At 30.9% G+C, this 15,735-nt stretch overlaps 1 protein-coding gene across 2 annotated transcripts in view; it reads right to left on the minus strand.

The window, feature by feature from the left end:
• LOC143236791 (cryptochrome-1-like) overlaps positions 1-15,735 on the minus strand; it is a 33,361-nt gene that overhangs the window by 12,300 nt on the left and 5,326 nt on the right. The window contains exons 2-7 of one of the 2 annotated variants that reach the window (XM_076475352.1): positions 5,357-5,465; positions 4,240-4,382; positions 3,385-3,569; positions 2,897-2,985; positions 2,281-2,421; positions 1,710-1,838 (exon numbers count right to left, since the gene is read on the minus strand). In XM_076475352.1, coding sequence (XP_076331467.1) covers positions 1,710-1,838; positions 2,281-2,421; positions 2,897-2,985; positions 3,385-3,569; positions 4,240-4,382; positions 5,357-5,465 — 796 coding nt within the window. Of the gene's footprint in view, positions 1-1,709; positions 1,878-2,280; positions 2,422-2,896; positions 2,986-3,384; positions 3,570-4,239; positions 4,383-5,356; positions 5,466-15,735 lie in introns of both variants that reach the window. The other variant, XM_076475351.1, reaches the window with a different exon arrangement.

Genomic DNA, 15,735 nt, shown 5'->3' on the forward strand with positions numbered 1-15,735 from the left:
ACTTCAATATATACTTCAGAAATATCAAACTGTTATTTTACTAAAGTATTTTATATGTTGTATAAACAAGTTCATGATGATGGCTTCATAATGTACCATCTTTAAAAGCATGAAGAGTATGTACTGTAAGTGTCACTAAATTCTATATATATCTATAGCCTTGAAGAATTTATAAGATATATGTAGACTCCTAAGTTCAAAAGATATTTCAAAGAGTTAAACTTTACTATAATATATCAGAAACACATGGAAGCACTATGTATTTTTGTTCTTATTGTTGAAGTCATGTTTATGACTTATCTAACTAAGTTAGATAGCATCATTTTGAAACAGCTTTAGATGTTGGGGATATTTTCCAAAAAGACTTAATGAACATTTTTGATAATGCTAGTTACTATTATATCAAGCTGTTTTGGAATTTCTTATTTGAAAATGTGCTCTCTTCCTTGTCTGTGCGCTTCCATCCGTTTATTAGGTAATAATGATTCCTTCTATACCTGCTGCATACTTTACCACACATAAGACATTTCAGGTAGTTAAAATTACTTATAAAATGTGGCATACAACATGTCACTTCAACTTTAAGACATGATGCACCCGTATACAACAGACTCGTTTCAGCAAAATTTTTGTTATAACACAATAATGTTGCAGTTTTTTTTCCTCACAAATATTGGTCTTTTTTTTTTGTAGAGAGGGTTCCTAATTGGCTGGTCTGGTTGTGGATCATGTCAGTTCTGGTGCACTTCATTGCTGACGACTTTTACATTGCACATCACTTTGGAAAGGAATAGTTTTTCACACTTTGGAGGTATAGCATCTTTAAAATGTTTCAGTTGTTATGACAATTCCAAAGTGACAACACTGGTTTCCTAATTTTTACCTACAATACTCAATTCATTTTGTGCAATCTAAAATGTAACTACCACATAACAGAGTTTGGATCATGGATGGAAAATTAATAAATATCTTCAAACTAGCAGTTTAACAGCACAAGTTAAAATTAATTCACTTAATGTATAGTAATTTAATATAGTACAAATCAAATTCATCAGTTGAAAAGTAGGCAGATACCATACAACTACTGAAGACATGTCATAAATACTGTATCATCATACAAAACAGGTGGGTGAAATAACTTTTTTATGGTATAATTGTGTATAATGCAACCTCATTTTGTGCAGGATCTTAAGCCCTCATCTTCAAAGATTACATTTTATTAAAGCAGAAATGTAATATTTACATGAGGATAATAATATCTATAGTAGAATAAGAAAAGTCAATATTCAATTGTTTACTTTGTGTAAAAATATTATTCTTAAACAAACTTACATGCAAACAGGTTTATTCTAAAGAAAATGAAGAAGGGACTTCAACTAATGAGCTATTTTAAATGTCTTTCTTTTTCTAAGTATTTTCTAGGACTTGAAACTACCCAAACTACTTATCAGAATAGGATGAAATATTTAGTCAAGAACAAAATGGTTCTAGATAGAATTTAAATGATTATTCACCAGTAACTTTCAACAGCAAAATAAAATAAAAATCTAAAAACAACATATACATTTCAAATGAATCAGAACTTCCAGAATTATCCAAAATTAATGCTTTACTATTTTACTTTGAATTAATTATATGTTGCTTTCCAATAAAAGAAAATATTAAGTAATACTATTTTTAATGCTTTAGTACAGTTTAGATGTACTTACATTTGCCCATTTTGCTAGAGCTTCTGGATTAACATCCCAAGGGATCTTAACACATATAGGGTTGTTGCTAATCCGGTCAAAATTGGGATTACTGGTGGCAGCACAGTAAAAGAACTCTCTCCACAATAACTGTCCATGTAGTGATAAGGGAGGGTTAGCTTTTTTAATCTATTTATCAAAATTATACAAAAGATGAGTACTACAGGAAGTTTTAATAAACATTTACATGGTATCATATATCTTTAATAATGACATTTTTCCAGTTTTCACACAACTATGAAGTATTCATTATTTTGCATAAAACTAAATTTCAAATATTTCTAAAACTATCGTAACTTTCTCAAATTTTTTTTTTTTTCATATGTTCTGTAATGGCTCTATTGAATCTGAAATATGATTTTAAACAGGAAGCTATATACAATGCCAATCCTAATGATACTAAGTGGAACATTTGTGGAAATTATATTTACAACAAACAAATTTTCTATTTTACATCTTTAACTATATCACTTGAGGAATGGATTTAATGTTGTATTAATGAATACTAAATATATCAGTGGAAACTACACACCCTTTTGTATAGGTCAGCTAACTGCTGGTAAAAAAGTCTTGCTGACAAACAACCAAACCGCAAATATGGACTTAGGCCTGTTTGACTGGGCAGTAATGACTGTGGCGTCATTTTGGGTCGTCCAAAACTTGCAATCCATGCCTGTAAACAACAGGAAGTGGAAACCATTGCACACAAATACACAAACAAAATTCATTACAAATATCAGACACAAATAATAACTACTAATGTCTGCACCTTCCCTTTGAAATTTACATTACAAGTAAACAGTCTGATTATCCAGAACTATAACATATCAAACCAGCTGTTTGATAACTATTAAATACTACAGAGGCAAAGATATTATTAAAAATGGAATAAAAGTGTCCAAACATTTATTGACAGGGTATGATCCTGTATATTATTTTTTCTGTGTGCTTTAATTCTGTGAGTAATCATAACTTTAGTTGTAAGCTACTTAAAATCTTATAATACAACAATATTTTTTTAATCTAAAGTTCCACACATTTTAATTAGTCAAACAGAAAGAAACTTTTTTTTTAAACAATCAATTTGATTGTTTCTGTGTATCACATGGGTCAAAATTGGGAAAAAATATATATGCAAGTAAATTTACCTTTCTTTCTAAGTGCCTTTCAAGACGAGTCAAAGCTTCTGTTTCTCCACCTTGCCATACTGCTGGTTTTAATGTCTCTGTGTCAAAACCTACCATTCAAACCAATTCGTATGAGTTAAATATCATATTTATTTTATCAGTGATCTCACTAATATATGCACTTTACACAAGTTTTATCAGTTGCAAAAAGTATAACTTGTTTTTTGTTCATGTTTCACCAAGTTTACCTGGCATCATCAGATGGGATACAAGATTGTGTACAAGAATTCTTTAGTGATTCAACTTTTAAACTTTGAGAACAGTTGAAAACCTGGTAATAGACAGGTTAAAGATCATAGGTGTTTAATAATTTCTATCATATAATTCAATTTAAAATTCCAATGTAATTGACATTTTCTTTTCTAATGATTCTACTTAGACCCTTCAAAGTGACATTTTCTCTGTTTTAAAAGTATAGTTTTTAATACATACAACTTTTCAAAACCTACCTAACTCATCCAAAGTAGGAACACCATACTTTTCATCGTGGTCATCTGAGATAGATGAGATGGCTCTGCCTAGTGTTTCTGCTGTTACTGGTGGTTTTGGTCCTGGAGGTGGTTCCATTGATGCAACAATATTTTGAAATTCTTTGTATGTGACAGGAGCATTTCCTCCATTCTTTTCTATGATCCTATTTAGCAATGATTAATAGTCTAACATTAGAAAATAAAAGAGCATAGAACATTTATTAAAAAGAACTGAAGTTTTGCTGATGGCCAAAAATTTATCTCCTTGGTGATTTGGTGGTATATTTTATGAATTATAAAATTAAATTACATTAAGGTTGAAAGAAAAATGAATGAAATATCTTTCTCTAGTTAAAATACATTTTGTTATTCAATTTGAATTCAGAACATTAGATAATAATTTCTCAAAAAATATAGTGTTAGATCTTACATAGTTTAAATTAATATCAACAGATTTTAACTTATTATTATTATTATTATTATACATGTTATACCAATACTGATCTTTAGAGATAGTTGTATCATTATTTGAAACACTGTGTTTCAAGGCAATCAGTGTGTTGTTTACCAGTTACTTTATACATGCACCTCTAACTTACAACAATATTCTCTTTAAGTTGTATAGAGAAACTAGCCTACAACATAACACACTAAATATAGTTATAACTGGTGATCTCTACATTTGGTTAACAATTACTAGTTTAATTCGTGTTTTGAACAGCAATAATCATATTTTTCTGTAGAAGGTGAATTGATGACATTGCAATGTCATTCAGTTATACAAAATAATTCTAAATAATCAACAGAAAGAAAAGAAAACCTTTTAGAACTTACTTTTCAAGCTTGTATAAAGTATGAGATGTGCGACAGATGACCTTGATTCCCAACTCTTGAGCCATTATTGTAATACTGTGGTCTCTCACTCGTCCATAAGGCTCTGGATCTTCCTCAAATGTAAGGTGAGTGACATTCCATTCCTAATTTATTTTAATCCACTTATTAATAAACATTTGTAGAGAAATTATGTTTGTGATTTATACTTTCATTTATTTTATTCACTTCCATCAATATAACATCACCACAATGTATTATTACATCAACTGATGTCAGCACACTTAACACTGTGTAAATGATCATGATTTAAAATCATTATCATTCACTGCTCTCTTCATTTATGCAGTTTGCTTAGTAGCAAAATAGAAAAAAAGTCTGAGGATTCTTTCAAAGAGGGTTTGAAGATGTACATATAAAACTACATAAAGAAAAGTAAAATTTAAAATGTTCAAGCTAGAAAGATAGCTCTAGAATTTGTGATTTGAACTAAATATCATGATTTTGAAAACCCAAAATTATTTTCTTTAAATACATCCAAGTAGTAAATGTTGGGGAAAAGAATATGTAGCATTATCTAAATGTTTTAACATTTGTCTGATGAAATGGAATTACATAGATTACACAAATAAATGTATTTAGTTAAGGAATATTATCATAAGTTCATACAACTAACATGGGTCAATATTTTTCTCTGACTAAATTAGTGACACTGGCTGGAACTGGTCAGATTATTTTCCAAGCTATTAGTACACATGACAGTACTTCTGATACATATTTGAACAGGACTTCATAGTTGAAAAAATATAATAATGATTGGAATTTTTTATATACCTGTCTGCTATGTATTTTCTCATTGAAATCTACAATACTATTTAATGAAACCACATGTATACATACACATTCAAATGCTTTCTTATATCATATTTAAGGTTGTTTCTGTATTATGTTAAATTTTACAGCTAGAATAATTTATATCTAGCAAGTTCTTGATTGAATTCCTTTTTAGAAGATTACAGTTTTGTAGCTTGTTTACTTTAAACCACTAAACCAGGAACATAGATTTTAGAATGCTAAAGTAACTTAATCAGAAATTGGAAGACAAGAATAAAAAAATTACTTTGAAAAGCCTAGGGAATACATCAGCTGGCTGACCACGAATAACAAAGAGCCGAGAATTAAGTTTCCGTAAGCTGGCATCCAAATCTTCTAAACACTGTAACAAAAACCTGAAATAAAGAATTTTTATACAAAATCTACTCATGCATAAACAAAAGATCTTACACACTGTTGTATGTTATATTCAAATAAATCTAATTTTGATGTACAAGAAATTTATTGGGTAAGGATGTTCTAGTTTACCAACAATAAATCTTTTTTACTTTGTTAATACAGTTCATCTTCTCAAACAGGGGATGAGTGCCATTAGAAATCTGTGATGGCCCAGTACATGACAAAACAATAACAAGAGACAGAAATATGATTTCAGTTACTTTTGTTCATATAAAGTTAATAATAGAAAGATCCAAAATTGTATTTTAACACAGCAGGTGCAGTGAAAATGATATGAGATGATTTGGAATGGCTTTCTCTGGAGTACAGAATCAATAGCTGTAGGGGCATGCTGCATATTAATATCTTCATTAGTGCAAAGTTTCACTGTTCCACACAGAATTTGTTTTGTTGAAACTTATACAGTATATACAGTAAACATGAAAATGGTGAGTAATAATGGAAGGCATGCAATACTAAGTGTAACACTACTGGGTTAGATGTATATCATGCATCAAAAATAAGAAAGTATTAGTGGTTTAATATTTACCTCAAGAAAGAGACAAGTGCCTTAAGTGTCACATGTTTCTCTATATAGCTGTGACAGGAACCAACTATTGTTCATCACTTTGCAGTTGAGACTAAATCAGTGTGTGGACTACCAGACACCATTGAAAATGTTTATGGTAAAACACTCCACGTTAACATGATCACAACTGTATTTTTGGAATTAGTCATTATAAAATACTTTAGAAAATATCTAAGCTAACTCTAATAAAACATATTAATTTATACTTAAGAGGTACTTCAGGATTATGACTTACTATACCATGTCATTTTCTCCATAAACAGTATCCAGAAAAAAAACTTACAACTAATGCTTAATATGCTATGTTGATGTTGTACTGTTTTACCAAACCAACCTATAAAATTTACATCACACCAAAACCTAGGGTGTGTAACACAGACCAATGGAATACCTGATAGACATATTAGAAATAAGCATGTTGGAAACAATTGTATGTTATTTGTCCAAAGCTCTGAAACAGAAAGCTTCAAACTTATTATGCATGTGCCAAAAACTGTAGATTAGGAAGTTCTGGTTATAACTAAATGCTTATGTTTTAATCAACAAACTACAATGAACTAATATATTTAAGAAACTGTTTTCAACAAGCATTACAGCTAGCAAAAAGAAACAAGTGAAAAAAATTATGCAAGCCAATTGCATAAACAACAATTATGGGTGAAAACATCAACCATTAGTATTTATAAATAAAATATTAATGCCAACATTTGGACTTGTATATATATTTCTTTGCATTTTGTATTCATGGCAAAACTAAGGTTGTCCCTAATTTTGAATTACTGACAACAGGAAGGAAGCCAATCAGTTCACTCTACCACTTACGTTAAAACTTAACTGTTACTTTTATGACACACCAACAGCTTAAAGTTCTGAGAATGTTTAGGATTGGAGCTCTACCACAGGTCCAATATGTGTCCAACAAATGACAAACATACGAGAATATCAAACAACTGAGTGAAATCAACACTAAGTTAATGAAATACTGTAATTTAAACTGATAAATTAATTTAAACTTTTTTCGCCACTGGATTGGTTTGTTTTGAATTTCGCGCAAAGCTACACGTCGCTAGTGGAGACAAGTACTTTTGTTTGTCAGACTATATTATACAACAAAACATAAGAGAAAACATTTCGATAATTAACAATAAACATAGGAATCAGTAGTCATCGAGATGAGCTAAAACCTCAGTTTAATTTTGTCCAAACGTTAAGAAGAGTTTAAGACCTAATATTATTTGAAGATTTTGCGTGGATGTTTCCAAGCAAAATGCAGATATAATGTTTTCATAACCTCGTACGTTTGCCAGTGTTTTCCAACATTCGATTTCGTAAACTTTGTAAAGAATCATGTCACTTACAACTACTTTGTATGTATTTCAACACGCCTTAAAATTGTTTTATGTTAAATTAACCTTTGGTTTCTTAGTTATTCACATTGCGTGTATATATTTCGTGCATGGTCAAATTAACCTTGTCAGCATCTTTATTCTAAAACATGAAACACTCGAAAAGGAAATCCAACACGAAAACGTGAAATATACTTTACACAACGACACACGAACCCACTGTCATTCACTGATTACGTGAGTGATTGTTTGAAACCATTATACAGTAACATAATCTTTATATGTGTAGAATACACTCCGATTTCCTCTTATCTGAACATCACGCAGGTTCAGTTTGCCCTATATTCTTATATAGCTCTCATTACAATTGCTTTAAGAACATTATTTTATAACCTAAACAAAACTAAAACTTTTATATGATAGAAACAAACACGCAGCGTTTTAAATTCATCTTAAATACATATGTGGTAGTAAACTATAAACGAAGGCCATAAACTTTACGGAAATTCATGACTTAAAACACCAACCCTCGGAAGAAATAAAAAAACAAAATCGAGCATATTATTCAACTGTACAGAAAGGCAACTTCAAAAAACAAAAATCAGAAGTCCTAATATCAAAAAATATGCCTGGCTAAGAAAAGAAAAACCCCAAAGCACAGCTCCAAACTTAGTTTTAACCTAACGAGTCTGAGATCAGCTAGGTAGTGTTAACTATAGTATGCGAGCTTCTACTTATGAAACACTTCGAAGCTTCCATTTGTATAACCAATTATATTACTTTTTTCTTCAGCGGAATTACATAGCTCATACACTGTAAAAAATCGATGGACGTATGTTCACAGGTAATTAAATAGTTTATCAGAATACATAAATTTATTAGCAAATTCAGAATTAATTCACTGAATTATTTGTTTTATAAATTTAAAAAAGTCCTATGAAATTGTCACTTAGTTAAAAAATGCACAAACAGAAATGCTGTTACTTTTTGTATGCTTGTACAGCACATGTACGCGCACGTGAACACAGTTTGATCTGGGGTTTAGCTGGGGACAACACCCGGATAACGTAGTTTGAATTTTGGCTCGCTATGATCTCACAGAAGTATTGCTATGACAACTTTACACTTTCAGCAGTATGTACGTCATTGCACCCAGGATGACTGAAACATTTTTCTTACACACTTCTGAGTGGGCGAGAACAAAATGTTGGGGAATGCACTGTAGAATAAGTATTAATTGACAGATGTATTAAAATGCAACGCTATGTTATTTAAAAAGCAAAAACAACTCAAAACATGAACTTGTGCAAAGTTTATAGAAAATATTTTTAACTTATTGCAGAATAATAAATATATATAGAAATTTAAATTTTACTTCAAGAATTTCACTTAGTAAAACATTGCTTAAAATATTTGTAGTGTTTTTGATAAAGCACTGGCTTTGCTTTAGAAAATATGACTGACTGCATGGTTACAAACCATATGAACACACCTTCTCCATTTTTACCTTGAAAGTACTTTTGAGATATTTTAAACATAGAATAATATTAGCTTGGGATAAGACCGTCAAATGATACGGAAATAAAGTATGTAATAAAGTCGAACTAGATGTGTTACGCTTAAATTTGCAAGTAAGAGCTAAAGAGAACTTAACTGCAAAGTCGCGATGCCTGAAGCAGAAAGTATACAAGATATCTATATACATACACATATTTGATTTATTTACTAAGTGTAAATCATGTTACTATAAATTATGCATGTCTAGGCAAACACCCCACTTTGCAACTTCTTCCTACACCAATGATATATATAATATCAAATAAATAATTTCACACATTTAAAGGGAAATTCATAAATAAAATAATTTTATATGACTATGAAACATCATACACACACACACACACACACACACATATATCTAAAAACATGAACAGCAACAACCATAAATATACACAGTCTCGTTTTCTGAAAATTTATCTATAGCAAACAAATTGAAGTTCTCCGATAGATGACTGCTTCTGTTGTTTGGTACACTGTTGAAAATTGTTAATCCTATGTTATGTATCACGTTTTAAAACTATCCCAAATATATTATTGTATTAGTTTTGAGATACCACGTACTTTTTAACAACGAAAGTGGTATAATGTTTCAAAGAGAAAACTTTGCACTTATTGATTATACTGAAAAACAAATGTAGAATTAAGAGATTAAAATATTTAAACCATATATAGAACATTTCTGCACATTTTACTGAGATTAGATTTAAGTCCTTCCTGATCATAGGAATACAGAAGCTCGCGCAGGATGTACAAAACCGAGTTAGAAATTATTCGTTAGAAATAATGATTTTCACAAACAGTTATCAACATTTTTATTCAAGTATAGTTAACAACTATTTCCACGTGTTAAAAATTATGAAACTTTTAATAAAATCACATAATGGGTTATCGATGTTGTACTCACCTTGGATACTGAAATTGTATTGTAATGTTATAAGCCTTTAGACTTATCACTATACCCCTGAGAATATTTTGTTTGTTTGGATTTGTTTGTTTGTTTTTGGAATTTCGCACAAAGCTACTCAAGAGGTATCTGTGCTAGCCGTCCCTAATTTAGCAGTGTAAGACTAGAGGGAAGGCAGCTAGTCATCACCACCCACCGCCAACTCTTGGGCTACTCTTTTACCAACGAATAGTGGGATTGACCGTCACATTATACGCCCCCACAGCTGGGAGGGCGAGCATGTTTAGCGCGACTCGGGCGCGAACCCGCGACCGTCGGATTAGGAGTCGCACGCCTTACGCGCTTGGCCATGCCGGGGGTCCCTGGGAATAGCTTCTGTAGACTGAGATAATTATATTGACCCAAGGAAGGCCTTATTAGCACAGCGGTTGATTTGCTGTATATCTCTAAATTAATAATTTATTGACAGAAAAAAAAAAAAACATGACTAAAGGAAAGACTAAATTATTAATAGTAAACTCTGGTAATAAAGTAACTTGTTTTTCTGTGTCACTTTGCTACATAACTTTATATGGCATAAAGTACTACGGCGTAAAATATAAACGCTGAACATAATAGTATATAGTTCAGCTAATAATACTATTAAAGAAGGGCTTCTAAACCTTTTCATGTTACCAAATAATAATTTTTCTAAATACAGTTTACGCATTTTGAATTCTGAACAACTCTGGCTTAATTTACAATGTTACTTATATCACCTAACACTTAATGCATTTCATTTCCTTCTATCTGTATATTTTTTCTCATGAAAGTAATTATGACAGTATTCTAGATCTAGAATAAATATTTCCATAATATATATATAAACTACGTCACTGTGTTTCTGGCAATTTAAACGTCTAAAATATGTTTCAATCCATAATAATAAAAAATAAGTATATTTATAAATTAATATTATCTGATAAATTTTATTTTAAACAAAATCCAATATGTATGTACAGTTTCAGAACTTCGCTAGAAAAGATTCAATTTTTAAGTTTCAAATAAAATCGTAGATACGTAACATTAATAATAAATGGTGCTAACACTCGAGGGCGCTCTTGCATACTAGCCGGAAAGAACTAAATCGTACATGTATAGATTTCTCTTGTCACTTCCACCTGCAGATATTGGTATTTTTAGCAAAAGAGAGAATGCCAGTTAATGCATGAAGAACATGCTAATTTTACCTGTCTTTATTTATCAAAACTGAGGCAAACATTTGAAAATGACGTTTAGACGTCATGATCTCAATACTATAAAAAGCTGTATACTAACAAAGGAAAGTGTACGTAAGGTTCTATTTAACTCTATTTGCTAGACATAAATGTTGATGTATTGAGGTTGTTGAAATCATGGTAAAAACACACATTTTAATGCTAAAACTTCAGTAAATTCCATAAATACTGATGTCGTGCTGGTTTTGAACGCTGTGTCACAGCGTGTATTGTACTGCACCATTTAGGTATTTAACAAAATGTTGTTAAAATTATTAAAAAGATAAGACACAAACGCTTAACTTTCGTCTATATATAAACACAGGAACATCAAATAAACTTAGATGTTAAGATCAATGTGATCAATAGTACGGAAGAAATATATTAATTTAATTACTAATTTATATTTGTTTATATATATGTCCCTGCATGGGTCAATGATAAGTTTATGGGCTTACAAAGTTAAAATACAAGGTTCGATTCCCCGCGGGACACAGAGTGCAAATAGCTCACTGTGTAGTTTTGCAATAAAAAAACGAACGACAACAATTTTTTGTTTATAAAAATGCTTTAAAATTATGCATTTCACTCTCTTGATGTATTTAAGCATAAAAATACTTTATGTCATGCACAAAATAACACTTGCATTTAAGAACGCTTATATATTGTGAAAGGTTAGAGATGATTATAGTTCTTTCAATTACTGTAGTTATCTGAAGGTGGTAAAACGTGTTACTTTGAATGTCATAGTTCATGCTGTGTTCCTAGGTGCAAGCATCACGACCTCATGAAATCTGTATACGTCACACATGTAGCACATTCAAATCATGCATGTAATATATTTAAATTTCAAAATAATCCATTAATATGCAACGGCTATTTGCATACTCCTGACTTTTACATATCGTGTATATTCATAGGTTAAACACCGCGCTTCGTGCAAATTCAAAGCTTCCAAAAATACGTAGTGGAAAGTCTCAGCCACGTCTATTGCTGCATGTATAACAACACCCTATGATACATTTGCTGGCGCAGAACAAAGGAGGTTCGTTGCCATAGTTACTTCCAATGTACTTGTAACCTAACATAAACATATAAGGTTTCAATTTAAAGACAACTCAACAGCAATGAGGGAATCATATTACATCATATTCCTTTTACTTTCTTCACCTACTTGCCCTTTTTAATAGTAGTTGAAGATTATAATTTTCGGTAACACAATCCCCAATGGATACATTTATTGTAATGAAAGTATAAGTTATCCAAGCTTTAATTCCTTTCAAACTCATTGTTAGATCTTTAAATCATGTCTTGGAGATATATAATGTTATGTAAAATAAATATGTTATGTAAATAAAAAAAGTTCCTTCTTACCTCCACCAAAAACAAAATTTAAAGTAACTCACGAGTTGGTAATAAATGGCTGGTGTTGAATAGCTGCTTTCCCTCTAGAATAGTGCTTTCCCTAAGTAACTTTGCGAGAAAATTAATAAATATAAAAACTAATCTCTTCCAAATATTTTATGCTTTATGCGTGTATACAAGCTGTCTTTTTTTATTTCTCTGAAAACTGAACTATTTTGTAAGAAAATCGGGTGTTAGGAAAGAGCTTGTTCATAATGGTTTTGGAAATAAATGAATGTAATATAAAGTTCAATGACATTTTTTGTGTGAATCATAATGTGGGATCAAAAAAGTTATAAACACCATTTGTAACCAAACTATATCAAACTCTAGGTTTTAACCAGAAATTTACGCTCCTTTTGATCGTCACTAGATCCCAGATTACTAGTCATTTGAGCAAGTTGATATATAATTTACCAAGTGTACACTACAATAAATCACATACTTATATACTGTCTAACATTCTCATTAACCAGCTGCCATGATATCCCAAGTATTTGTGTGTTGTTATTTTTTGTTTGCTACATCTATAGTTAATCTTGACAGGATATATAAAATTATAACCCAGATCTATACGAATTACAAGACTGTATATTTAATCATGTGGTAACCAGAGGGATGTAATCATGAATATTTTACAGCAAGCAGTTAGAAAAGAAAAATAAATACTCCTTTTCACTGCTGCTGGTTTACTGATCTTATTTGTATGACTTTTAATGAACAGAAAAATTTCCAAGGTAAAGCAAAAAAATATATATATTTTTGCTCAAGCAGCTAAAAAAACAAAAATGAAAAACATACCTCTTTCAATCTTTGTTTCCGCTCATTCGTAATGAAATGCAGTCCAAATCTTGTGGTCATAGTACTAAACAGTTCTATGAAGTTTTTCAAACATTTAACAACCTGCTTCATTTTAATACTCTGGAATTATTTGTAACTACAATATTCCCTAGTAACATTCAAAGGACTTTAAAAATACAGGGGCTCAATAAAAAGATGACACTTTTCAAGCATTTCAAGACAAACATTTTTTTTGTACGGGATGGGGTTAGAGGAGGAAATAGGAGGTTGTAGTTGCCTCTAATACACAGAGGGTAAAACTCCATAGGAACCAAACGAGTCCTCTTGATTCCTGTTCAGTTGGTCTTATAGTACTGTGCAAAAGTGTTAGGAGAAGAGAATATTTTGTCATTCTTTCCATCATATGGGACTAATTCTTCCATGACATTACAGAATGTAATTTTCAACAATATGGTAATGTTTCACTTTATTTTAAAGATGAAATCCATTTTTCGTTCCTAATAATTTGTAGCATGCAAGATGTGAAATCAGACTGGTCTTTTATCTTCTTTACGACAGAGGAAAAAAAACACTTTTGGAGTATAAGTGCAGAAGGGCAGGGCCTTCAGCCCACCCTGCCACCTTTGTGTGCACGTCACGAACATTTTAAAGTTATAATATAATTATTTATATTTTTAACTTGACGCTCAACTCTCTTTTATGAATTTATATAATATTTAAACATTTTATGAAAAGGGATTAAAATGAATTATCTATAACGTTTATAATAGGGATTGCGAATTTTTTTTTAAGAACCGAAATTGTACTTACTAAGCATTTTAAAGTGTCTTGATTGCTAAGCCTCATCAGGAATTTTAGTAGGATTTCTTTATAAAAGCTAAACTGCAGAAGTAGTAACACTTGTCACCTCACCTGGAATATTTGAATAATCCTTTTTGTGATTTTTTTCTCCTTCTCCAGAGAGAAATTTCCAGCTAAAAGTGTATAACTAATAACCGGTTGCAGTGTTACTTATTATATTTTTCCTTCTGGATTAACGTTTTCCCTTGCATTTTCCACATGTTCAACATTACGGGACATTTTACCTTCAAAATGCTCCCTTATTTTCTTACTTTAGAATCGAACAAAAGGAGCACTTTCCTTCGGTAAAATATTGGTAATGTTATCCTCCCATACAAAAATTAATTTTAGGGGCCACCTGTATTTACAAACTGCTAAACTTCTATTCAATTGTGATAAAAGGATAAGAGCTTTTAACTAATGTAATCACAAGTCACGGTTGGTTGGATATCCAGATCCTTACCATAGATCATGTACAACTCTCGATAAAACACACTACTGTTAACTTCTACAATGTATTTACGTTGAACTTTATTAACGCGTATACGAAATCGTACTCTGAATATAAATTACGTATATGGAACATTTTGTGTAGTGGTATAATTTCGTACTAAAAACGTCTTGATTCTAAAAAGGCTATTCGAGAGTATTAAAATATTATACTTCACTGATCCGAGTTCGGTTAAAATAATTTAATGTTTTGCATATGATTATTATGACAGTAATCTTCATGCATACCAGTAATAATAACAATATCATATATTACACTTGTTTGCTTAAACTATTTTTGTACACATCTCTTTATGTACGTCATACAACACTGTAAAAGCAAGTAATGATTTGTATATAATTAAATAAAATAATTTAATTTGCCTTCAAGTGAGTGTGGGAGTTGTTTTGTTAACATACATTGTCTACCCACCAAAATAGGCCCGGCGTGGCCAGGCTGGTTAAGGTGTTCGACTAGTAATCTGAGGGTCGCAGGTTCGAATCTCGGTCGCACCAAACATGTTCACCCTTTCAGCCGTGTGGGCGTTATAATGTGACGGTTAATCCCACTATTTGTTGGGAAAAGAGTAGTCCAAGAGTTGGCGGTGGGTAATGATGACTAGCTGCCTTCCCTTTAGTCTTACACTGCTAAATTATGGACAGCTAGCACAGATAACCGTCGAGTAGCTTTGTGCGAAATTCAGAAAACAAACAAACACACCAAAATAAATGCATTTATTTGATATTTATACAAGCAAATATTGTATATCTGGTATGTAGTTAACAATTCCAAACATTTTAAACATTCCTTTATTTAACATATGATTCCTGAAAAAAAATTATTTTTTTTTGATGTCGGCATATTTATTAGTGCTATACACAATTAAACATAAAATCGTTTACCAAAGTTATAGAAAGAACTTTGACTTGTAATATCAGAAAGCTCCAGTACTGAGTACCATACATTAAGGTAAAACAAATGTACAGTGATATTTATTTTAAGAGAGTAATAGAATCAATTAATAAATATAAAATTTC

Source organism: Tachypleus tridentatus, chromosome 13 (assembly GCF_004210375.1).
Source record: "Tachypleus tridentatus isolate NWPU-2018 chromosome 13, ASM421037v1, whole genome shotgun sequence".
NCBI classification, from domain to species: Eukaryota; Metazoa; Arthropoda; class Merostomata; order Xiphosura; family Limulidae; genus Tachypleus; species Tachypleus tridentatus.